At 41.6% G+C, this 24173-nt stretch overlaps 1 protein-coding gene and 1 pseudogene across 5 annotated transcripts in view; one reads left to right on the top strand and one right to left on the bottom strand.

Moving 5' to 3' along the window:
• The first annotated feature begins 8337 nt into the window (after positions 1-8337).
• On the top strand, positions 8338-11386 carry LOC148351337 (delayed-rectifier potassium channel regulatory subunit KCNS3-like; annotated as a pseudogene).
• Positions 11387-17015: 5629 nt separating this feature from the next.
• LOC148351336 (disheveled-associated activator of morphogenesis 2-like) overlaps positions 17016-24173 on the bottom strand; it is a 171627-nt gene continuing 164469 nt past the window's right edge. For all 5 annotated transcript variants that reach the window (XM_088354081.1, XM_088354082.1, XM_088354084.1 and 2 more), the window contains exons 25-26: positions 21204-21374; positions 17016-19786 (exon numbers count right to left, since the gene is read on the bottom strand). In XM_088354081.1, coding sequence (XP_088210207.1) covers positions 19568-19786; positions 21204-21374 — 390 coding nt within the window. In that variant the 3' untranslated portion in view covers positions 17016-19567. The remainder of the gene's footprint in view (positions 19787-21203; positions 21375-24173) is intronic.

Raw genomic sequence — 24173 nt, 5'->3', positions numbered from 1 at the left:
CTCCACCGGAGCTGCCTTTTGTCACAATTCTGTTCATAACTTTTATGGACACAATTTCTAGACGCAGCCTTGGTGGGGAAGGGGTCCTGTTTTGGGGCCTCAGCATTACATCTCCACTTTTTGCACATGATGTGGTGCTGTTGCCTTTCTCAGGCCGTGATCTTCTACTCTCACTGTAGCGATTCTCAGCCCAGTGTGAAGCGGCCAGGATGAAGATCAGCACCTCCAAATCCTACGGAAACAGTGATATACAAAGAAAACCTTGCTTCACCAACCAATCATCTCTGGATGGGGTTGAACCACCATCTTTTCAGTTGACAAGTGAAAGCACTGACCGATTGCGCCACAGAAACTTGCTTTTCACCCCTAAAGTGTGTTTCATAGAACATTTTATGGAAATACCTTGCAACTAGTTGTCAATTTAAGGTAAAATCCTACGGAAACAATGATATGTAAAGTAAACCTAGCTTCACCAGCCAATCGAGCCTGGGTGGGGCTGAACCACCAACATTTCAGCTAACAGACGGATACGCTGACCGATTGCGCCACAGAGACTTGCTTCTCTCTCAAAAAGTGTGTTTTAAAGAAAATATAAAGTAACACCTTGCAAATTGTTGTCAATTTAAGGTAAAATCCTACGAAAACAATGATATACAAAGGAAACCTCCCTTCACCAACCAATCATCCCTGGGTGGGGCTGAACCACTAACCTTTCAGGTAATAGCCGTATACGCTGACCGATCGCGCAACAGAGACTTGCTTCTCGACCAAAAAGTTTGTGTTATAGAAAATATAAAGTAACACCTTGCAAATAGTTATCAATTTAATATGAAATGCTATGGAACAAATGATGTACAAAGGAAACCAAGCTTTACCAAACACTGGGTGGGTGGGGTTGAACCACCAACCTTTCAGTTAAGAGCCGATTGCGCTACAGAGACTTGCTTCCCACTCAAAAAGTGTGTTTTAAAGAAAATATACAGCAAAACCTTGGAAATGGCGGTAAATTTGAGGTAAAATCCTACAGAACAAATCATAGACAAGATAGAACTCACTTGATCAACCACTCGTTCCTGGGTGGGGTTGAACCACCAAACTTTCAGTTAACAGCTGAATGTGCTGACCCATTGCACCACAGAGACTTCCTTTTAATATTTAAAGTGTGTTTTATATAAATTGTTATGTAACACCCTGCAAATAGTAGTCAATTGAAGGTAAAATCCTACGGAACAAATAATATACAAAAGAAACCTCCCTTCACCAACCACTCGTGGTTGTATCCAACATGGCGGTGCGCATGGATGCTGCGGTTAGTATCCAGCTAACCTTCTATTTACTACCGTTCTCTTATCTTTTTTGCTTTATTTTTTGGACACATGCGTGGCCAATAAGACTTATAGTCGGGAGGAACTTATTCAATTGGGTGGGCGTCTAAATTTCGACTTTTCGGGCACTTTTTATACCACCTATGATATCCTGAACGAGCTACAAAGGGATCCGGGATCTCCGTGGTCAGCCACTCCACCTACAAAGCGACGAAGGCGCCTTAAAGACAGAAGGCAGGACAGGGGTTGTCGTGCGGGGAAGTGTCTGAAGTGTGCAAAGCCGAAGGAGCAAGAAGGACACGGAGATGTGTCTAATTCCACCATTATTTCTTCACCGGTCTTGCCGGTCAACCGACACCTGAAATCAACGCACCCGAACGGCGACATCTTGTGACGATCTCTATAAAGACTTCAGCTAACTAAGTTAAACGATTACGCAAAGCTAAAATTTGGTCTTTTAAATATTAGATCGCTTGCTCCTAAAGCTTTACTTGTTGATAATATTATTCGTGATTACAAACTTAACTTGATTGGTCTATGTGAAACTTGGTTGAGACCGGATGAGTTTTTACCGCTAAATGAGACTTCTCCTCAAGACTCCGTGAGCAGCCATGTTGCACGCCTTTTGAAGAAGGGTGGCGGTGTCGCGTACCTCTAATAATTACAAGGCGATCGAGGTTCTTGTTATACGGTCCGCTCTATTGTCAATTTATGTAGTAACTATTTATTGCGCACCATACACAGCTTTCTTAGACAAATTTGCTGAACTTTTGTCTGAACTAGTAACCTATGCAGACAAAATTATAATTATGGGGGACTTTAACATTCGTATGAACTCCCCATTCAGTTCACTTACTGTTATGTTTCGGTCTCTAATTGATACATTTGGTTTTAATTAACTAGTTGATTTGCCAACTCATAGAGTTGGAAACAAATCCTACAGAACAAATGATATACAAATAAACCTCACTTGACCAACCACTAGCCCAGGGGTCGGGAACCTTTTTTGCTGAAAGAGCCGAAAAAACCCAAATTTTAAAATCTAATCCTAGGAGAGCCATATGTATATTTTAATACCAAAAACAGCTAAATGGAAGAGGAAAATCAACGAGTTTATAGTATAATAAGACAGAATTTATTTTGAACAACATTGTAAGTTAATAACAAAAACTAACAATTATTTATAATTATAACAATCAACTGGTCTGCAGGCTGAGGTTTTATTCATATCTGTCCATGTTTACTTGCCCGCTCTGCTTGTTCACCGCTGTCTGAGGCCCTCAGGTTAGCAATTTCTTATCTAAATCGAAGAAGACCAACAATATATATATTATAATAAGACTCTGTTATAACACGTTGTTCAAAATAAAATTAAAGGTATTTATTGATAAGAAAAGTACTTCTGACTTACTATTAATGCGACTTTTGGTGTTGCATGGTTTTGCTGATGGCTTTGTAGTCCGGTTGGTAGGTGGTGAGGTTCAGCTTCATGCAGGCGTTTAGGCTTCCATCTTTTAAACGTGATCGCAGGTTGGTTTTGATGTGTTTTAGGTGTGAGAACGACTGTTCGCATGCATACGTAGATCCAAACATGGTCAATACAGCAAGACTCACACGCTGCAGTGTTTTGTACGTGACGGGAAGCGCGTTCCAGGTTTTGACAATCAGCTGGTCTGCGCGCTGAAGTCTGTCCATGTCTGTCCATTTGTGTTTGCCTGCCAGCTCTGCTTGTTCTCGTGCAAGGGTTTCCAAATCTTCATTCAGTGACTTGAACTTATCAACCCACATGTCTGTGGCCTTCACGTCAGCAACTTCTACTTCAAAATCTCTGACAGAGACATTGGGGATGAAACTCAGGTTTACTTTGTCCAAATCACACTCGTGCGGATGAGTGATGAATTGAAAAAGACTAGTGTGCTCACGAAAGTCCCCAAAGCGTGCTTTGAATGACGTCAGGAGAGAAGATGTGAAAACTGCGAGCTGATGGAGATCAAAATGTTCAGGGGAGTCACTTGCTGTGCACTCATCTTTAAATACTTTCAGTTTTTCAAAGTGTAGTAAACGACCAGTCTCAATATCCGCAGTAAAGATTTCCAGCTTGTTTTGAAATGCAAAGACTGCCTGTTGAAGGGATAAGACTGTATTTCCAATGCCTTGCATTTTCACATTGAGATGGTTCAGATGTCCAGTCATGTCCACAAGATAATAAAACTTGAGGAGCCACTCAGTGTCCGCTAGCTGGGGATACTCAATGCCTTTCATTTGAAGAAAAGTCCGTATTTCGCTCAGGCAAGCTGCAAAACGGCTAAGCACCTTCCCTCTTGACAGCCAACGCACATTACTGTGCAAAACAAGACCGGGATAATTATTCTCCACTTCATCCAACAGTGCTTTAAACTGGCGATCGTTTAAAGCTCGGGCAACAATAAAGTTGACCACCCGAATGACCAGTGACATCACGTCATCAAGCTGCTTGTCACACATTTGCGCACAAAGTGCCTCCTGATGTAGAATACAGTGGAAGCTGAGGATGGGTCTGTTCTGCTCACGAAGCAGCGCTACAAATCCTCTGTTTTTCCCCACCATGCACGGAGCACCATCGGTACACACAGAAATAAGTTTATCCATTGGTAGATTCTTTTCATTTGCAAACTCCATGAAAGACTTGAATAAATCCTCTCCTCTCGTCGTCCCTTTTAGTGGCAAAACGGCAAGACTTTCCTCACGCAGCGAGTCACCGTCAACATAGCGTGCAATAATACTGAACTGGGATAAATGACTGACATCTGTTGATTCATCCAAAGCAAGGGAAAAAAACTCTGCTGCATTTATGTCATTCACTTGTTTTTTCTCCACTTGTTTCGACATCATGATGGCACGATCGTGCACAGTTCTTGCTGAAAGAGGCATATCTTTTATCCGTTTGATTATTTTATCTTTATCCTTAAAGTCGTCAAAAAGCTCGTTGGCCACATCAAGCATGAATGATTTGGCATAATCGCCATCTGTAAACGGCTTCCCACTCCTCACAATTGCTAAAGAACCAGCAAAGCTAGCAGAGTTAAAATCACCTTGTTTGGCCCATACACGGAGCTGCTGCTGACTCGCCTGGACTGTAGAAAGTAGTTCTTGACAGGCCTTCTTTCTCTTGTCTCCCACTGGATATTTCGCTGAAAATGTGGCATGGCGTGTGTCGAAGTGTCTCTTTATATTTGACCGTTTCATCGAGGAAATGTTATCATTGCATATAAGACACACTGCACAACCTGCTCTCTCAATAAAGGCAAATTGCTCTGTCCATTCCTGCTGAAACGTACGGTAATCTTCATCGCTTTTCCTTTTCGTCATCTTGATTAGAAGGGTTCACCCTGCATAAAAAAAGCTAACCAAAAACGAAAGGAAATATTTCTTCTTTGCTTCAAAATGACTTGTGCAGATTGTTGTAAATTATCAATTAAAATTAGACTTTCCGGGTAGCGGACCTTCCCGCTCACCGGAGAACAGATTGGCTCTTCGCTGCGTGCCTGAACGAAAAGTTGCAGGTGAAAATATATATAAATTAAAATGTGTGTATTTATTTATTTTTTTTTGACATGTTTTTTTCTGACTTTATTATTATTATTAATTATTTTGCTAAAGTAACATTATTAGTAAAATTTGTTTCGTTCAGAAATTTTCAGAGAGCCAGATGCCGTCATCAAAAGAGCCATATATGGCTCGCGAGCCATAGGTTCCCGACCCCTGCACTACCCCCTGGGTGGGGTTGAACCACCAACCTTTAAGTTAACAGCCGAATGCGCTGACCGATTGCGCCACAGAGGCGTGCTTTTCGAATATTAAGTGTGTTTTATAGAAAATGTTATGTAACACCTTGCAAATAGTTGTCAATTTAAGGTAAAATCCTACAGAATAATAATATACAAAAGCATTCTCGCTTCGCCAACTATTCGTACCTGGGTGGGGTTGAAGCACCAACCTTTCAGCTATTAGCCGGATATACTGACCGATTGCGCCACAGAAACTTGCTTCTTTCACTAAAAGTGTGTTTTAAAGAAAGTATAAAGTAATACCTTGCAAATAGTTGTCAATTTAAGGTAAAATCCTACGGAAACAATGATATATAAAGTAAACCTAGCTTCACCAGCCAATCGTGCCTGGGTGGGGCTGAACCACCAACCTTTCAGTTATCAGCCGAATGCGCTAACCGATTGCGCCACAGAAACTTGCTTCTTTCACTAAAAGTGTGTTTTAAAGTCAAGTCAAGTCAAGTCAAATTTATTTATATAGCCCTTAATCACAAAAATGTCTCAAAGGACTGCACAGGATTACAGTTACAAAATTACACAATTACCTGATCTTAAACTAGCAAACCAGCATGCGGGCAAGGAAAAACTCAAAAACCTCAGTGTGAGGAGAAAAGAGAAACCTTGAGAAAGGACCTCACATGTGGTAATCCCCCTTCCAGGATTGAACAGGGTGAATTACAATTAGCATTACTGTACACAGAATAGTAAACACTAGGTAAGATGTTGAAAATGTCCGGAAAGAGCATGACATCAACGACGACGCCAGCTGGTAAATGCAGGGGTTGACATGTTGCAGGTCAGACCCCGGTCCGCTGACCCATCCCAAATCATCCTTCTCCTTCGTATCAGCCAGGCAGGCCTCAGAAAAAGACAGGACAAAACAGGATACGAGGTGGGCATCAATCATATGCTTTGGAATAGAAGTGTGTCTTAAGCCTCAATTTAAAAACTTCCGTTGAGGTTGCAGATCTTATCTCCAGAGGCAGGGCGTTCCACAACACCGGGGCCCGGATGGAGAACGCTCTCGAGCCCGCAGACTTCTTGGCTCTCGGAGTCACAAGTAGACCGGCATTTTCCGAGCGCAGACTCCGTGAAGGAACATAGGGGGAAATCAAATCGGAGAGATAAGAGGGTGCAAGCCCATGCAAACATTTATATGTTAATAAGAGAACCTTAAAGTCACATCTTAAGTGGACTGGGAGCCAGTGCAAGTTGGCCAATACAGGTGTAATATGCTCAAACTTTTTAGTCTTAGTCAAAAGTCTAGCTGCCGCATTCTGAACCAGCTGCAAACTTTTAATGCTAGACATCGGGAGACCAGAAAGCAATACATTACAGTAATCAAGCCGAGAAGTAATAAACGCATGAATTAAAATCTCTGCATCTGATTGGGACAGCATTGAACGAATCTTCGCAATATTACGGAGGTGGTAGAAAGCTATTCTAGTAATATTTTTCACATGTAACTGAAACGACAGATTAGGATCAAATATAACACCTAGATTTTTGACCGAGTCACTATGGGTGATATTACATTTGTCTAGGTTCAGGGTAATGTTTGAAAACAAATGACGACAGTGAGCTGGACCAATAATCAACATTTCAGTTTTTTCTGGGTTAAGGCGTAAAAAATTATTTGACATCCATCTTTGAATCTCAGTAAGGCAATCCTCCAGATTTCTAAAACTTAAATGTCCAGTTTTTTCCAGTGGCACATACAGTTGAGTGTCATCTGCATAGCAATGTAAACTAATATTATACTTGCGGATAATGTCACCAAGCGGGATCATATAAATACTAAAAAGAAGGGGGCCAAGTACAGAGCCTTGAGGAACACCACAAGGGACATTATATTGTTTAGAGGTCATATTGCCATAGTTAACACATTGCATCCTGTTAAAGAAAGTATAAAGTAACACCTTCCTACAAAACAAATGATATACAAAATAACCCTCACTTGACCAACCACTTGTCCCTGGATGGGATTGAACCAACAACCTTTCAGTTAACAGCCGATACCTTTGACCCATTGCGCCACAGGCACTTGCTTCTCAATTATAAAGAGTGTTTTATAAAAATTGTTATGTAACACCTTGCAAATAGTTTTAAATTTAAGGTAAAATCCAACAGAACAAATAATACAAAAAAGTAACCTCCCCTTCACCAACCCCCCGTCCCTGGGTGGGGTTGAACCACCAACCTTTAAGTTAACAGCCGAATCCGCTGACCGATTGCGCCACAGAGACTTGCTTTTCATTTTCAAAGTGTGTTTTATAGAAATTGTTATGCAACACCTTGCGAATAGTTGTACATTTAAGTAAATTCTTAGAACAAATAATATACAAAAGAAACTTCACTTCACCAACTACTTGTGCCTGGGTGGGGTTGAACCACCAACCTTTCAGTTAACAGGCGAATGCGCTGACCGATTGTGCCGATTGAGAGTTGCTTCCCACTCACAAAGTGTATTTTATAGACAATATAAAAGTAACACCTTGGAAATGGTTATCAATTGAAGGTAAAACCCAATGGGACAAATTATATACAATAGAAACCTAGCTGGCAACCAGTTCAGGGTGTCCCCTACCCACTGCCCGATGATTGCTGGGATGGGCTCCAGCACCCCTGCGACCCGACTGAGGATAAACGGTGCAGCTCATGAGATGAGGTGAGATGAGAAACCTCGCTTCACGAACCACTAGTCCCTGCGAAGGGTTGAACCACCTACCTTCCAGTTAACAGCCGACGACCTGACTGATTGCACCACAGAGATTTACTTCTTACATGAAAAGTTTGTTTTGAAGAAGGTATAAAGTAAAAAAAAGAGGACCAAAAAGCAATAAATAGATGTAGAGAAAAGGGAGAGGGAGAAAACGGGAAAAAAATTGAAAGACAGAGAGAGAAAGAGACTACTACGGTTGATTTACGGGTGGTATCTTGCTTTGGTCACATCAAGTGGACATATTTAAGACTGCAGCTCATTTTTCTCTTGCGCTCTTCTCAGTGTTGTCCTGTGAGCTACAATTGAAACCCTTGAACTGTCCCGCGGGCTGCCTGTTTGACACCTGTGATTTAAAGGATGTCAGTGGGATTAGCTGGCAAACAGGCATGGTGCCACTCACTCTAATTTGTGTGTGTGTCCTATCTAGGTGGACACTCCTCTGAACCTTTCCTCAGACCAGGTCAGCATCTTTCTCTGAAAGAAGATGCACTGCCTTCACCTTCCTGACGATGGCTTCATCATGGTCAATGTTGGTGGATTAAAGCGGAAAATGCAGCTCAGCGTTGTGAAACGCTTCCCCCAAACCCGCCTGGCTCGCCTTCTTCGTTGCCGCTCCCCGGAAGCCATCTTAGAGCTCTGCGACGACTTTATTAATAATAATAATAATAATTTCCTTTGTATTGTCATTCTTTGTAACAATGTACACAGAACGAAATGTCGATACACCTGACCCATTGTAGCGAGCCGATGCAGCCGCAGCCAACAGAGGGCGCCACCACTTTACCAATGTTATAAGTCTTAGGTATGACTCGGCCGAGGCGCGAACCAGCGACCTCCCAGTCTCAAAGCGGGCGCCTTACCATCTAGGCCAGGGGTCGGGAACCTTTTTGACTCAGAGAGCCATAAAAGCACAATTTTTGGAAATGTGTTTCAGTGAGAGCCATATAATATATTTTAAGACTGAATTCAATTAAATGTGAGCATAACAAGCGTCTTAATTTATTATTTTAAATAATGATGTTATAATACTCACCATTAATGCGTCTTCTGGTGCTGCATGGATTTGCTGATGGTTTTGTAGTCTGGTTGGTACTTGGTGAGTTAAAGCTTCATGCAGGCATTGACGCCTTCATCCGTTAAATGTGATCGTAGGTTGGACTTGATGTTTTTGAGATGTGAAAATGACTGCTCACATGAATACGTCGATCCAAACATTGTCAATACACCAATACTCACACGCCTCAGTGTGTGGTATGTGACTGGAAGCGCGTTCCAAGCTTTGAGAATCAGCTCGTCTTTGGATTGAAGTTTGTCCAGTTCTGTCCTCATGTGCTTGCTCGCCAACTCCGCTTTCTGTCATGCAATTCTTTCCAATTCTTCATTCAGTGATTTGAACTTACTCATCCTCATCTCTGAGGCCTTCAGGTCAGCCACTTCTGCTTCAAAATCTACCAGGGAGACATCAGGAATGCAACTCAGGTCGGCTGTGTTCAGTGAACACTCGTTTGGATGGGTGGTGAACTTAATAAGACCACAGTGCTCACGAAATTCTCCAAAGTGCGCTTTGAACGACTGGAGGAGACCGGATGTGAAGCCAGCTAGCTGGTGGAGATGTTTTGAGTGGGCTCACTTGTTGTGTATGCCTCTGTAAACTCTGTTTTTCGAAATGTAGTAAGCGACCTGTTTCAAAATCCTTGATCAAGATCTCCAGCTTGTTTTCAAAAGCAAACGCAACGTGTTGAAGGAATAACACTGTATTTCCAACGCCTTGCACTTTAACGTTGAGCTGGTTTAGATGTTCGGTAATATCGACGAGATAATAAAACTTGAGGAGCCACTCAGTTTTCGCTACCTCAGGATGCTCGTTGCCTTTCGTTTCAAGAAAAATCCGTATTTCGTTGAGGCAAGCCGTAAAACGGCTGAGCACCTTTCCTCTTGACAACCAGCGCACATTGCTCTGCAAAAGCAGACCGTGCAAAGGGGGCATGGCGTGTGTCGAAGTGCCGCTTAACATTCGACTGTTTCATCGATGCAATTTTGTCATAGCAAATTAGGCATACCTCTTCACAAAGGCAAATTTTTCGGGCTGTTCGTCCTGAAATGTACGATATTCATCATCTTTTTTTCGTTTCGCCATCTTCTCCGTCGAAGAGTTAGCTTTGAGCTAATGACCAACGGCCAAGTGCCAATGGACGCAAAAGGGGACGTGTACCTGTGCCCCCCAGTAATCATCCAATTAAAATAGACAATCGCTCGTGCAACTGCAACTCTGCACAAGACATGATCAATAGAAAATCGATGGATGCATTTAAGCAAACGATAATTTTTTTAAACCGAAATCTGCGAGCCATATGTTATCATCAAAAGAGCCATATCTGGCTCGCGAGCCATAGGTTCCCGACCCCTGATCTAGGCTATTGCGGCCTAAACAGAGTTTTACTTTGACCGCGAACAGCTTTTCTTCTGCTTTGTGCTCAACTTTTACCTGACGGGCAAAATGCACCTGGTGGATGGTTTGTGCGCACTCTCCTTCTGCCAGGAGATTGATTATTGAGGCATCAAGGACAGACATCTGGACTGCTGCTGTTGTGACAAATTTCAGGAGCTCCTGGATCAGATCACAGACCTGGCTTGGGATCAGGACAGCACAGACTCGTCCGTCGAAATGTCCAAAGCGGATTTGTTCAATGGCGCATGGTGTGCGGACATCCGTCGGGACATTTGGCTCTGACTTGACAATGCTTCGATCTCAGCTTCCACCAAAGCAATGGCCGTCGCATCCTTGGCCGTGCTCCTGGTCCATTGTGGCCGCGTGCATACACAGCATGCCAGAATTCCGTCTACAGAACCATAACGACAGGGAGGTGGAACACCCGTGGTTTGCCTTCCTGGAAAACCTTTGCGTCTTCTTATTTTCTTCAGAATTTCTCCTCCGTCTGGTGGTGACACCCTCAGCCAAGAAGTTCTTATGCAGTCCTCTCAACGTCATCAACTTGATGTCCGTTGCACCTTTCTACCTGACCCTGGCTTGGAACTCAAGCCTGGCGTCCCAAGACGACAATGGGTTGGAGAATGTGGGCAAAGTAATGCATATGTTAAAGCTCATGCGGTTGTTCTGTGTCCTCAAGCTAGCCCGTCACTCGGCTGGACTCCGCGCTCTCTGCGCCACACTGCGGCGCAGCATCCGTGAAGTGGGACTCCTGGCACTTTTCTTGTTCGTGGGAATCTCAGTGTTCTCCATCTTGGCGTACTTTGCCGAGAGGGAGTCCCCAGAGTTGGCGCTGCAGACAATACCTGCCAGCTGCTGGTGGGCCACTATTAGCATGACGACGGTGGGCTATGGGGACACATACCCGGTGACGCTCGCCGAGAAGTTGGTAGGAACGCTGTGCATTTTCTCCGGCCTGCTCATTGTGGCTTTGCCCATCACTAACATTTTTAATAAGTTCTCCAACATCTACCACAAGGAAACGAAGATTGGATCATTTTCGGACCAATACCCAGCCATTGAAAAAACTAGCAAAATGAACTAATAAAGTGTGTTTTTTTAGCTAACTATCTGGCTACATTTTAGCTTTGTGGCTAGCTATCTTTTTAATCCTTTTGTTAACTATTTAGCAAACTAGCTAGCTAGCTAAATTTAACATATTTTTGCATGCTATCTAACTAACATTTTATCTTTTTGGCTAGTTGTCAAGCTAAAGATCAAAGCGGTGCCACCGCGAGCGGCAGACCTTCTAGCAGCTCCCTGTTATCCCGCACCTTTTGTGATTTATTGTTTTTATTGTCTGCTTCTATCTTCGGTGTTTTCCGTCCCGTTTGACAACTACACTTTGGATTACTTTCTATCCTATAGACATGGGTTTTAACGCACAAAAATGCGTTTATTCGAGGAACAAACTCCATGCCCTGAAAAATTATCGTGCCGGCGTGACGAGGGGGCCCTATCGTGGATGGAGAGCTGGAGCTAGTTAAGCGGCTAGCGGCGTTATAAGTCTTCGGTACCGTCCGTAATCATGGTAAATGTGAACTCTCTACCAAATAAGACAGACGAACTGGCTGTGCTAGTGAAAAACATCAAAGCATACAGGGAGTGCAGTTTGCTGTGTTTCACGGAAACGTGGCTCACGTCTAGGATCCCGGACGCTAACGTGGAGCCACCTGGAACGGAGCTATCCAGAGCTAACTGGCTTCAGCGCTGTTAGACAGAGACACGAAAGCCTGCGGGAAGCGGAGAGGAGGTGGACTCGCTAACATGAGGTGGTGTATCCCTGGGCATAAAGATTTCCATCTGCCGTAAGGACGTCGAACTTTTGGACTAGGGTGTGACGTCATCCACTCCGCTAAACTACAGCAAGTACCCAGAGGGCATCATGTTAATCTGTTATAAACAACAAGGGAGGCTGCTGGAAGTGTGAATTTCCCTACGGGGATGAATAAAGTATCTATCTATCTAAATCAGGGGTGTCAAAGTCAAATGGACGGAGGGCCAAATAAAACATTTGGCTACAAGCCGAGGGCCGGACTGTCCAATCTTTACTGAAACCAAGATTTAACCTACTGAAAACACAACAAATATATTACAATATGATTGGATAAATAAAGCAATATTTTCTTATGACTCTGTCAGTCATTTTTAATTTCAGCAGGCACAAAATACAAATGTCCTTTATATAAAAAACTCATAACATATCTCATAACAACAACTCATAACCATTTTCTATCATTCAATCATCTGAAATTATTAAAAAGAAATATTGCCTCGAAATACAATAAAATAAAGTGCAAAAATCTCTTGTTACTTAAAACCAATAGCAATCAACACACAACCTCATCTGTCCTGCTCAAATGTACATTGACTTTCCTTTCTGTGCTTTCTCTGGGTTAGTGTGAAAAAAAGGAATTACTGATTAACAAATAATAACAATCAAAAGTCATTTTCTCTGCTAAATAGGAGACAATTTTATCAAAAGACTGTTGTCCACATCAAGATCTATTTTCCATGAAAAGCCGAAAAACAAGAAACACTCCCAGGACAGAGTCGGCAAACAAAAACAACATAGTCAACATAGACAATAAAGCTTTAAAATTCCAGAGGGGAACAACAAAAAACAAGACCTTCTTTATGTGCATATTTAACTTTTAAACTTGAACGGAGTAAAAACTTCAAATGTGTAATTGCACAGGAAACATTACTGTATTATTACTGTATTTACATACATTTATATACAGTACTGTATTACTACAACTCTACATTACTTGTTTGAAAGCCCCGGTTTTCAGTGTCCACCTTCCGTTTAGCCATTGTTGATGGGTATCTGTGGGCTAATTTTTGCTGTTATGCTAATGACTGCTGCTGATCGACTGCTGAATAAATCAAACCGCCTCCCGCTTTGCTCCCGCTCGGCGCGTCCCCGTTGCATTGTGGGAAATGTAGTATTCATGCGTACTGCGGGCTGCTGGCTTGCAGCGGCCTGCGGGCCGGATCTAATAATATATTGATATCGTCACGCGGGCCAGGTAAAACCCTCTCGCGGGCCTAATGTGGCCCGCGGGCCTTGACTCTGACATATGTGATCTAAATGTTGGCATCCTTTCTATCTATCTGTCTAGTTTTTACCTTTCTATCTGGCTATTTGGTTGGCTTTTTAGTCTTTTAGCTAGCAATCCAGCACTTTCTTAGCCTACAAACAACGACGCTATTTAGCAAGCATCTAGCGAAGTTGCTGTTTTAGAAATTCATGTTAAACAGGGTGCCTTTTTGCGCTAATTTGTAACAAAAAGTAGCCTGATGCTTGAAAAGGGTTAGAGACCCGTGGCCTACTGTATGGTTGAATGCAGGGGCGTGGATGGACTGGGTAGGGGAGATGAAGCTGGGGCTGATGGACGGCCCTGTGCTTTGGCCTGACTCCATCCCACAATGCTGGACTGAGAGTGGTTGGTTGTCCAGGCAGTGTTGCTTTAGGCTCAGATTCTCCGGTGGTTGCTGCTGCCCAAGGTGGTAATGACTAACCTGGTGAGGCAGAGATCCCTATGAACACCCTCTTCAGCCACACCAGCACTTATCATAATTCTGTAGTTCTTTTTAGGAAGAGATATTGTTGTCCTATTTAGAAAGTTTGTCTATTGAGAAACCCATTTTCACAGAATCAACACCCGGTTGGGTGCAGGATCTGTTGGAGGACATCAGCACTCCAGTGCGAGATGACTTTATTATCTGCGCTTGATGCTGTGACCTTCATTTTGTCTGAAAGCCACAACGCAAATGAAGCAAACAGCTGCATCATCAGTATTGGCGGTCATGTCGGTGCTCAAGGACTGCCAGGACAGGGACACTTTGCAAACATTATAAGATAATACCACACACATTCACTTTAATTTGACAATGTTCTAATGCGGTATTGTCCGTAACCTGCTCTGCTCTGCAACATTTCAGCTAAAATACAGTGTAGGACTACTTGTTCCCTTTTAAATGCGTGTGATGCTATTTCCAGTGGTAGATCAGAGGTCTCCTTAAAGATACTTTTTGTTCCGAAAGGGCACCCAGTTTGTTGTACATTCCTAAAATAGCAACTAAGTTAGATGGCTTGCCAAATAGCTAAAAAGGTAGCTTGATAGTTTGCTAGAAATATAAACAGGTACCAAACTGAAAGGGGGCTGGATAGCAAGCTAAAAGAGTAAATAGCCAACTAAACTGCCAGATAAAAAGCTAGCTAGCCAGCTAGCTAGAAAGGAAGCTGAAATCTTGTGTAATAACTAGCGTAAAAGGTAAAATATTAGCTACATAGCATATAAAAAACCCAGCTGGATAGCTTTTGAACACCGGTAGCTTAAAAAACAAAGCTATATGTCTAGCCAGAAAAGAGGCCAAAATCTAGCTTGTTCACTAGCAAACAAGGTAAAACGTTTGCCAGGTAACTCGCTAAAAAGCAAACAAAAAAAAAGTAGCTTGATGCTTAGCTAGAAAATTAAAGACTATAAGAGCCATACTGTAGCTAAAACAGTAAAATGCCATCTAAATGGCGAGATAGAAACCTAAAAACTGAGCTTGATAGCTAGCTAGAAAGGAGGCCAAAATTTAGCTTGATAACTACCTAAAAAGGTCAATCGTTAGCTTAATAGCGTGTAAAAAGCTAAATAGCGAGCTTTAAATGGCTAAAAAGGTAAGAGAGCAAGCTAAAAAGGTTGCCAGATAGTTAGCTTAAAAAAACTTGCTTATTTGCTTTATAAAACCCATTAATTTGAATTTTGTTTGTTCCATTTCCTGTACAATAAAAATAAAAAAGATGAATGTATACATTTGTTTCATACAATACAAATTCTCATTCTACTCTTTTAATTGGTTAAAAAATGTCAGTGCTTGAATAGATACTTTTTTGGGCCACAAAGCCCATTAACTGAAATTTATTTGTTTGACGTTCTAAAATGATAACCTACCATGTTGTTACTGCGTTATTACCTAATTACTTATTTAAAATATGGTTAAATAGACTCATTCAACCAATAAAAAAAATATTTTCCCAGAAAATCACAATGACCCAGCACTGGTGAGCTATTTTCAGAACAGGTCTGCGGGCACCTCAACTGTTATTACAGGGCACCCTTGGGCCCGCAGGCACCACGTTGGAGACCGGTGCGGTAGATGCTATGTGTCCTGCCGCATGCTCAGATCAACATCCAGGGTTCTGTGAGATTCTTGGACAAAGAAAGAAGAGCTGAATAGAGGAGTCTAGGACTTCTATTATAAGTGAACAAGATAATAAATAAACAGATGATTCCGGGCTGGTCAACAGGACAAATTCAGTAAAGGGGTGTGGTTTGACAAGAGCAGAAAATAAGTGAAGTGGGATTTTCCAGACAAAGTCAGGAAGTCGAGGCTTCACAAAAGATATTTGTTAAGACTGAATTTAACTGGATTTTGCTAATGGTATGATACGATTAGGGCGGACTCAAGGTCTCCCCATCAACAGTAAATCAGAACACCAGGTAGAATAGTTACCTTGAGAGATCAAGCGAATACAACAAGAAATACTTCATTCAGATATACAGATAAGCATTAGGTGCTTTTGTTACAACTGATATATAATAATATAAATGAATATGAATGATATGATGATGAAAATAATGATTTGATGATTAAATTAAAAAAAATATATGGCTGGAAAATTCATAGAATCTTGGCAACATATTCGGTGACACATTTTAATAATTAAAAACATCACAGGACACAACTGGGTGGGATATGACATGCCAGTATTTGATTAAATAAATTGACACATGAGATAGTGCATAAAAAACAAAACAAATGGAATTTACTTTTTAAAACTACGAATTGCAATTGTCTTTATTGTATGTTTGTTTATAGTTATATTACTACCACCATTAGTATTAGTGAATTATTTTAAGGAAGGAAAGCAATATCACACAGGCTTTTGTGTTTTTTACTTATGTTATTTTGTCATTTTACATTATTGCAAAGTAAAATTGTTTTGTTGGATTTGATTTGTCCTCGTTTTGTTTTTTTAATTGAACTTAAAATCATTTACCATTAGTGTCCACCAGGACACGCCAAATACTAACAAAGCCAATTAGTTAACAAAGGTAAAAATAAGAAAATAATATAATAGAACTCTTACTATAGGACTAAGAACTAGAATTATGATTTTCCCAGTGTTGGACTGCGAGGGCCTGCAATGCCTTCTCTGCTGGCCCCAAAAATATCTGTGATGTTAATTGTGACGTGGAATCTTACAGGTGGGTTGCGTCATTTGAAAACGTGATTTTAAACCTAGAGATGGCAGCAGAGTGACAAATAATAGATGTGCATTTCTTAGACATGCTCAAATATACATATATATTTTTTTGAAGATTCTTGAGGGTTTTCTTCTGCCCCAAGCAGCCCCGATAAAAGTCAAAAACAGATAGGTGCAATGGAAAATAAAGCGTAAGGGCTCTTTGAACTAAGTTAGGCATTGTTAATACATACTTGAGAAACTATTTAACTTTCAACTATTTGCAGACCCCTCAAATTACGCACCCAACCTTAAAGTAAAGAAAACAATGCCTTTTCATAGTCTCCATAGTCTCTTTGGTTTACTGCTTAGACATCTCTGTAAACCTCCTTAGGACGGTCACCGCTGCTCAAATCAATAACAAAATGAATGGAAGGGACAAAAGTTTATTGTTACCCTACAAAAGACACAGGGTGAGGAAACTTACATAACAAAAATATTATAGAAATGAAACGAAATATTTTCAATCTTACACAAGTCTCCAAAATATCCACCCTAAACAGACCACAGTTGATTAATTTTCATTTCATTTTAATATGATATATATATATATATATATATATATATATATATATATATTATATACTGTATATTGTAATGCTGTGTACATACAAATATCGCAAACTAAATAAGGCAAATAAATAGAGGTACAATTTACAGGAAAATGCAACATTCCTCAACATCTCAAACGTTTTAGTTTTAACTCGAACATCAAGAGTGGTGTACAAAATACTTGTTTTTTTATTTCAACTGTACAACTTTCTGTGAAGGGTACTATATTTGTAACAATAAAAAATACTGACTCCTCACAATTATACAGCCTCCAAAAAAAGAGGGTGCAATATTTTTCAGGCAGTACAGAGTGTAGAATTTTGTCTTTTATTTATTTATTTATTTTTTTAGAGCACAAGCACCTTCCTTGTTATTCAAAACAAAAAGCAAACTGTGTTTGCACTTCTTTGGGCATGCATCTTGATGCCAAGTGCACATATGGACAAAACAAATTAAACATTCCCCTTTATTATTTTCTTTTTCCCAAACATGCCAAAACCAATGACATAGACATGAACGACAGTCAACTTTCATAATTGCCGTCCATCATCCCTAGTATTTCCAGCGGCCCAGCCGGACGACCAATCACCTTCACCCCATCCTCTTTAGGACATTGAACAACACTTTTCTTTAAATTCATATTTTCAGCACCCAATGCAGTTCAAAAAAAATCCTCAAAATCAACATTGCAAATGGAAATGTCCCGTAATAAAAGTGCGTTGAAAAAAAAGAAGTTACTAATGCATTTCGAGTCCCGCCTCTTATGCTCCAAAATCCGCCAATCAATGGCCAGTAGGAAACATGTAAAGGTGAAACGAAACACAAACGTAATAATACTGACAAGGTCGCAGTAAATATGATCAAAGCAAAAGAAATTAAAAAGGTTCTGGAACTGAAGCGCTGGGAAAGAATACACAATTTGGGTGTGGGGGAGGGAGAATAACTGAAAACAAAATATAATATAAGTGGCTCTAATTTTAAGGGCAACACATTCAAATAGTATCACAAAAAGCAAAATTAAGAGTGCTGAGAGACTACATTACCCCTTTCGGACATAATTTTGATGCAAAACTTAATCGTGACCATCCTGGGTCCAGCTACAGAGCTGCTTTCGATCATTTACTGCATGGGAACGCTGATGCTTCCGATATGTACATATCAGCCGTCTTTTCTTTAATAAAAATGTGTGTATATTTATATTAACTGTACATCCATTAGCAGCACCACACAGAAAGAGGAATGGTACTTGTGCACAAACGAGGGTCCGAGGCACTTGAAAGTGAATGTGAGGTCAAAACAAGACAATGCAGAGAAAAAGAAAAAAAAATCATACGAATGGAAAACTTAAGAGAACATATGTTGTCTCCTTATCACAAAACTTCATGCTGGACTAAGAACAAGTGCTCGCTGAGGCAAGTGCTTTTGGAGAAAAAGGTTATAGCATCGCTTACTGTTAGGTATTGTAATAACACTGTAACTACACTGTTATACTAATGGTTGTGAGAATAAAGGTTGTGCAAATCATTAAATATGCCTGTATTTTTATGCTGACAGAAAAATGACTGAGGATGGGGAAATTTGTGGCAACAAAAGGCGCCACAGATACAGAGCTAGCATCTTGCTCAGCTTTCCCCATGTTTTAGAATGAACATGTCTCGCTCCACTGGTGTTACACCAAACTACTTTTTCTGTTGTAGCATTTGTCACATCGACTAAGTTTTCAAGGAAGCATTAATTGACTCTAAAGTGTTTGCAGAACCCATGTTTGATGTCTATGACTGGCGGCCGTTTGTAAACTCTGCTGCTTATTTAAGGCGCATTATCAGCGAGGACCAGGCAGGCTAGCAGCTGCACACGGAAATTCATGCCTGAGTTGCACATGTGCATGGAAAGTGTGTATTACTTGATCTTATTTGCTGGCAAGGGGAGACAGTGGCCACTAAATGAGGCAAAAGGAGCTGAAGTGCAAACAAGACGGGAGGCAAAGTAGAAATTGACCCACAAAATGCCATAAAATAACTTTCAATGTATGTAAATCCAGAGTCCAGTAGAATGTTTTGCGAATAAACGGACACGCTTCTCCTGCTTTGGCACCGCTTACCGTGGGGGATATTTGACACAATGAGGTCAAATGACCTCTACCTGCATCGTTCTTTGCTCCATCGTTTCCAGATGTTAACAAAATCCCAACCATTTGTTTTGTCTTCTTCTGTGGTCATGTGACGATGAGAAACAGGAAATGACAGTTGGCGATGTCATGGATAAGCGAGTGAGGATGTGTCACAGTGGTATACCCGCCCTTGCGTCTAGATCTAGTGATCGTATGATATCCGGGGGCGGAGTAAGGTGTATATTTTTTGGCGCCCGCTACTAGTTGACTTTGGTGACGGTGCGTTCGCGGTCGGCACTGCCGCCGTCCTCCACCAGCTGATGGACGGAACGTTTGCGGTTTCGCTTGAATTTGTTTAGGTCTTTGTCGAAAACTTCGCCCGAGCGCAGGGCCGACACCAAGTCGTCGAATTCCCCACCGACTTCTTCGGGGCCGCTGCTCTTCTTGGAGCGTCGTTCTCGCTCGCGTTGCTCTTTCAGCTGCGGGGGGAAAAGAGGAAAAAAAATGTAAATTCAGGTCAGCTTAAATGTGCTGTCCAAAATTTGGACCGTTGTTACTCTCTGCTACCATCTCCTGTCTTAACCCCTTAACAACCCTTTGAAATTTGCCTAAAATTCCAATCCAAGACAGCAATTTAATGCTGTTCTTCAACTGTTTGGAAAAAATAAACAATTTTTTTAAAAGGTAACACTCTTGTCCCAGACTAAAATAATCAATGCAATTTAGAGGTAAGAACGGGCCTAAAAATTCCAGCCAGACCTGACCCATTAACTTCCTCAGGTTCAAAAGCCCAAACCGGCCCAACCTAGACCGATTAACTAGATTCGAGGGTCTGGGCTCGAAGTAAACCCGAAGCTGCACTTTAGCGCCGTGCGCACTTTGGATGAAGTACGCAGGGTAATGAAGTGCAGTGCTGAGGAGCAGCTTTGGGCTTAGTTCGGGCTCGGTCCTTCTGATCAAGTGTGCACTTCGGCACCAAAGTGCAGAGCCAAAGTACAAATTTTGCCGCCGAAGTCCACGGAGCACTAAAGTGCAGGGCCGAAGTGTGCTACTCAAGTAAAAGTACTGTTACTTCAAAAGAGAATTACTCAAGTAGAAGTAAAAAGTAGTCATCCAAATAATTACTTGAGTCAAAGTAAGTGCATGCCTTGCAGATCCTCCACGAAGGAAAAAAACACGGCGAGAGAGAAGCTTTCAGCCAGACTTAATAATTGGCATTTTATGCCCGAAACCCGGCCCAAATTTTGAGACGGGGCTGAAGATCATACTTGTACTGCAAATGCTACTAACATTGAGTAATCTAAATTGGAATACACAGAAACAAAAGGGTTTTATGGATGTTGTAAGGGCAGGAACAAAGAATACACATATATTGTCTTGTGAATAAGCGCTGCTGTGTCGTTAAAACAGCTTCCAGTTCCTTTACCTTTTTACAGTGTTAGTTTCCAGTTGGCTTTTTGTAGTCAGCATGTTTGGTCTGGCAGTGCCTCTTGATATTATATTCTTTGAAAACAGCCACAGTCTCTTGGCAAATTAGGAAGATGCAGATGTTTTGGATTTCGGTAAAAAAATACTCCAATTTCCACTTTCTCATAGTCAACTTTCCTTTTCTGATTTACAGTTGCCATGTCTGAAATGGGGTGGGATAAAATTCTCACAGAAAGCAAAGAGCAAGCAAGACAAAGGGCTACTGCTATAATCTGGTGAAATAGAGAATATTTTGAGGTACAAATTGACTTCTTGCTGCAGTCAACGTTACTGGCGGGCCACATATTATAATTTTATGACAGGGAACGAAGGCCAGTAACAATTTGATCACAAGTCGTAACTGGCCCCGGACTGGACATGTTTTGACATATTTTAAAGGGGAAGTGCAAAATGTTTCAACCGTCTTACCATGGCCTCCATCCGTGCCCTTCTCTCCTCCTCGTCCTTGCGCCTCTGCATGTTTTCCAGGTCTTGGCGGGCCTCCACAAACGACTGCAGGAACGTGTCGAAGATCCCGAAGAACTCGTCGGGCTGCATCCTGCTTTCGTCCTCACCAAAGTGCCGAAGAGATTTGGTAAACTGCGGAGAGAACAGAGAGTAGGGTATTTTAGAGACAATTATCTCCACTCCTGACAGTGTTCCGTGACCTCAAATGACTCTGCATCAGGAGTCTCAAACTCAATTTCAATTCAACAATCGAAGAGGTCAGATTTTTAAAACCCTTTTCATGGACAAATTCAAGCACATTTCAAGCACAAGGTTATTTATTAAATTTTTCCAGTAGCTTCAAAGTCAGAAATCCAACAGCCAACAAAAGAACACTTTTTGGTTGTTTTTGACTGATGACTAAAGTAGCTGTCTTGCTACTAGCACATACTTTGTGCTACTTTGAGCTTTTCCTGTCTACGATCTAGGATTTATTTGTGTCAATGGTCTGCTATAAACAGACATTAATTCTGGCATTCTGCCTCAACAACGTGTACCCAGCTTGGCTATGTCACACTTGTTTAAAAACACGAAAATGGGTCTTTAGGTGCTGGGGAATAATTGAGTGCAATACATAGACGAATAAATAAATAAATCACTGCATGAATAGAAGCAGAAAAATGAGCCAAATTTGGACTAATTTTAATGTCATTGCTCCGAAGCAGAGTGCATTCAATCTTGTCCTCTGATCTTTTGGTTTAATTTATTTAATTACATTTTTTGCCTGCTTTTCAGATGATCTGTGTCTAAATTGGTTAGAATACAGTTGTAAATGATATATATATATATATATATATATATATACAGTAAGACCTCGGTTATCGCGGTTAATGGGGACCAAAACCACCCGCGATAAGTGAAAATCCGCGAAGTAGCGGCGCACCTTCAAAAAAAAAAAAATTTTTTTTTTAATTATTTTTTTAGACCCGGTTAATGGGGACCAAAACCACCCGCAAAAACTGAAAATCTGCAAAGTAGCAACGCCTCTTCAAAAAGACAGAATTTTTTTTTTTTTTTTTTTTTTAAATTATTACTTTTTTAGATCCGTTTAATGGGGAGCAAAGCCACACGCAAAAAGTGAAAATCTGCGAAGTAGCGACGCCCCTTCAAAAAAAAAAAAATCTCATCTCATCTCATTATCTGCACCGCTTCACGACAGGGTTTTTATTTGCGCCGGACCGTGGGTGCCGTTTGGTCGCTCCCGCGAGCGAGCCCTTTCGGGCGTGATACGCACGACACCGCGACAAGCCGAGCGGGTCGGGTGCTTGGCGCGGAGGCCGCTGTTAGCGGCCCACGCGCGCTACACGGCCCTCGATGGCCCGTCTGTCGGCCGCGGGGGAAAGGGGTAGCTGGGGGGACCTATGGGGTTAGGGGGGGGTGTTAAGCCGAGAAGTGCATCCCTGCCAAGAATTGCATCCCCTGTCGCAGGAGCACGCACACGTCACTCCTGCTACTACAACCACTTCTCGGCAGGGATGCATTTCTCGGCATAACACCGTGCTCGGGTCGTCGGCTGAGGGGGATTCCCCAATTACGGGGGTCCCGCGCACGTCCGCCGCCTTTCACCCGCCGCGCGCGGACGGCCGCCTGTCGTCGCGCCGCGCTACTGGGGTCGTCGGACGATCACGCCTGCCGCCATTTCTCGCGTCTCGCCGTGTGACGCCGCGTCCGCCGAACTCGCTCCGTTGCGCGGCCCGGGAGTGACCCCCGCCGTATTTTGTAGAATACGATCGCGCTTTATTGTTTAAATAAACGCGTAATATCGACTACAATCGCTTAATTGTTTTAATTAGCTCGCATTATTGTTTCAATATGCGTTTTATATAGAATACGATCGCTTTTGTCGGAAGCGCAGCAGAATGCGCGTTCACGCGAGGGGGGGGGGGAGGATTTTGCATAGGAATCTGATTTGGGCACAACACCGGCCGCCCTATCCCGTGTCCGCTGACGTTCCGCCGAAAAAAAAACGCAAAAAGTGAAAATCTGCGAAGCAGCGACGCCCCTTCAAAAAAAACAACATTTTTTTTACTTTAAATTTTTTTTTAATTTTTAACCATTACAGACCGCGAAGCTCTGAAGCCGCCAACGTCGAACCGCGAAGTAGCGAGGTCCCACTGTATATATATATATATATATATATATATATAGCACTGAAGAGTTAATTAAAAATGTATATATTATTGTTTTGCCTTTTCAGGGATTTTTGCATTGTTATTCATCTTTGAATCTGTTCAGTGTGTAAAAAGCTAAAATCTTTTGGTATTTTAGTATTTTTTTGTAGATCTATATTTCATGTGTTTTGTAGGTATCCTCTGCAAAACATATGAAATGAATTATTACTAAATAATTTGCTGCATAAAGCCAAAAGAGTCGGTTTTCTAAATAGAGCTGTTTTCAAAATAGAGGGGACAGTCACCCTTCACATTACAACGCCAAAATAATAAGTAGGCGTGTCGGCGCCATTTTCACACACTTTAAAAAAAAAAAAAGAAGTTTTTTTTATGTTTTCCGTGGTATACATGGCAATGGCAAGAATTTTAGGCATTTTCAAGCATATCACCCAAAAGTCAAGCATTTTCCTGACCTTGAAAACACAAAAATACACTTCAAGCATTTTCAAGGATTTCTAGCACCCTTACGTATCCTGTTCAATATATGATTGAGTAGAGATTTTAGAGAAGAAAGAACATGCTGGGCGTGGGCGTGTTGTAATGGACAAAGCAAACAAATCTCTCTATGAGAGGGAAAATCCTTTCTTGTCGCTGGAAACCTGCGGCCCACTGACCCTCCTGACCTTGGATTCACATAATCCCTTCAAATGTATGCAAGTAAGTATTAAGCTGGCTTGTGTGCACTTTTGTTTGCACATAAATTTTTAGGGGCCTAAACATT

Source organism: Urocampus carinirostris, chromosome 15 (genome assembly GCF_059441175.1).
Source record: "Urocampus carinirostris isolate Australia breed hairy pipefish chromosome 15, RoL_Ucar_1.0, whole genome shotgun sequence".
In the NCBI taxonomy this organism is placed as follows: Eukaryota; Metazoa; Chordata; class Actinopteri; order Syngnathiformes; family Syngnathidae; genus Urocampus; species Urocampus carinirostris.
The sequence above is the reverse complement of the archived record's forward strand: the minus strand, read 5'-3'. Positions and strand labels throughout refer to the sequence as shown.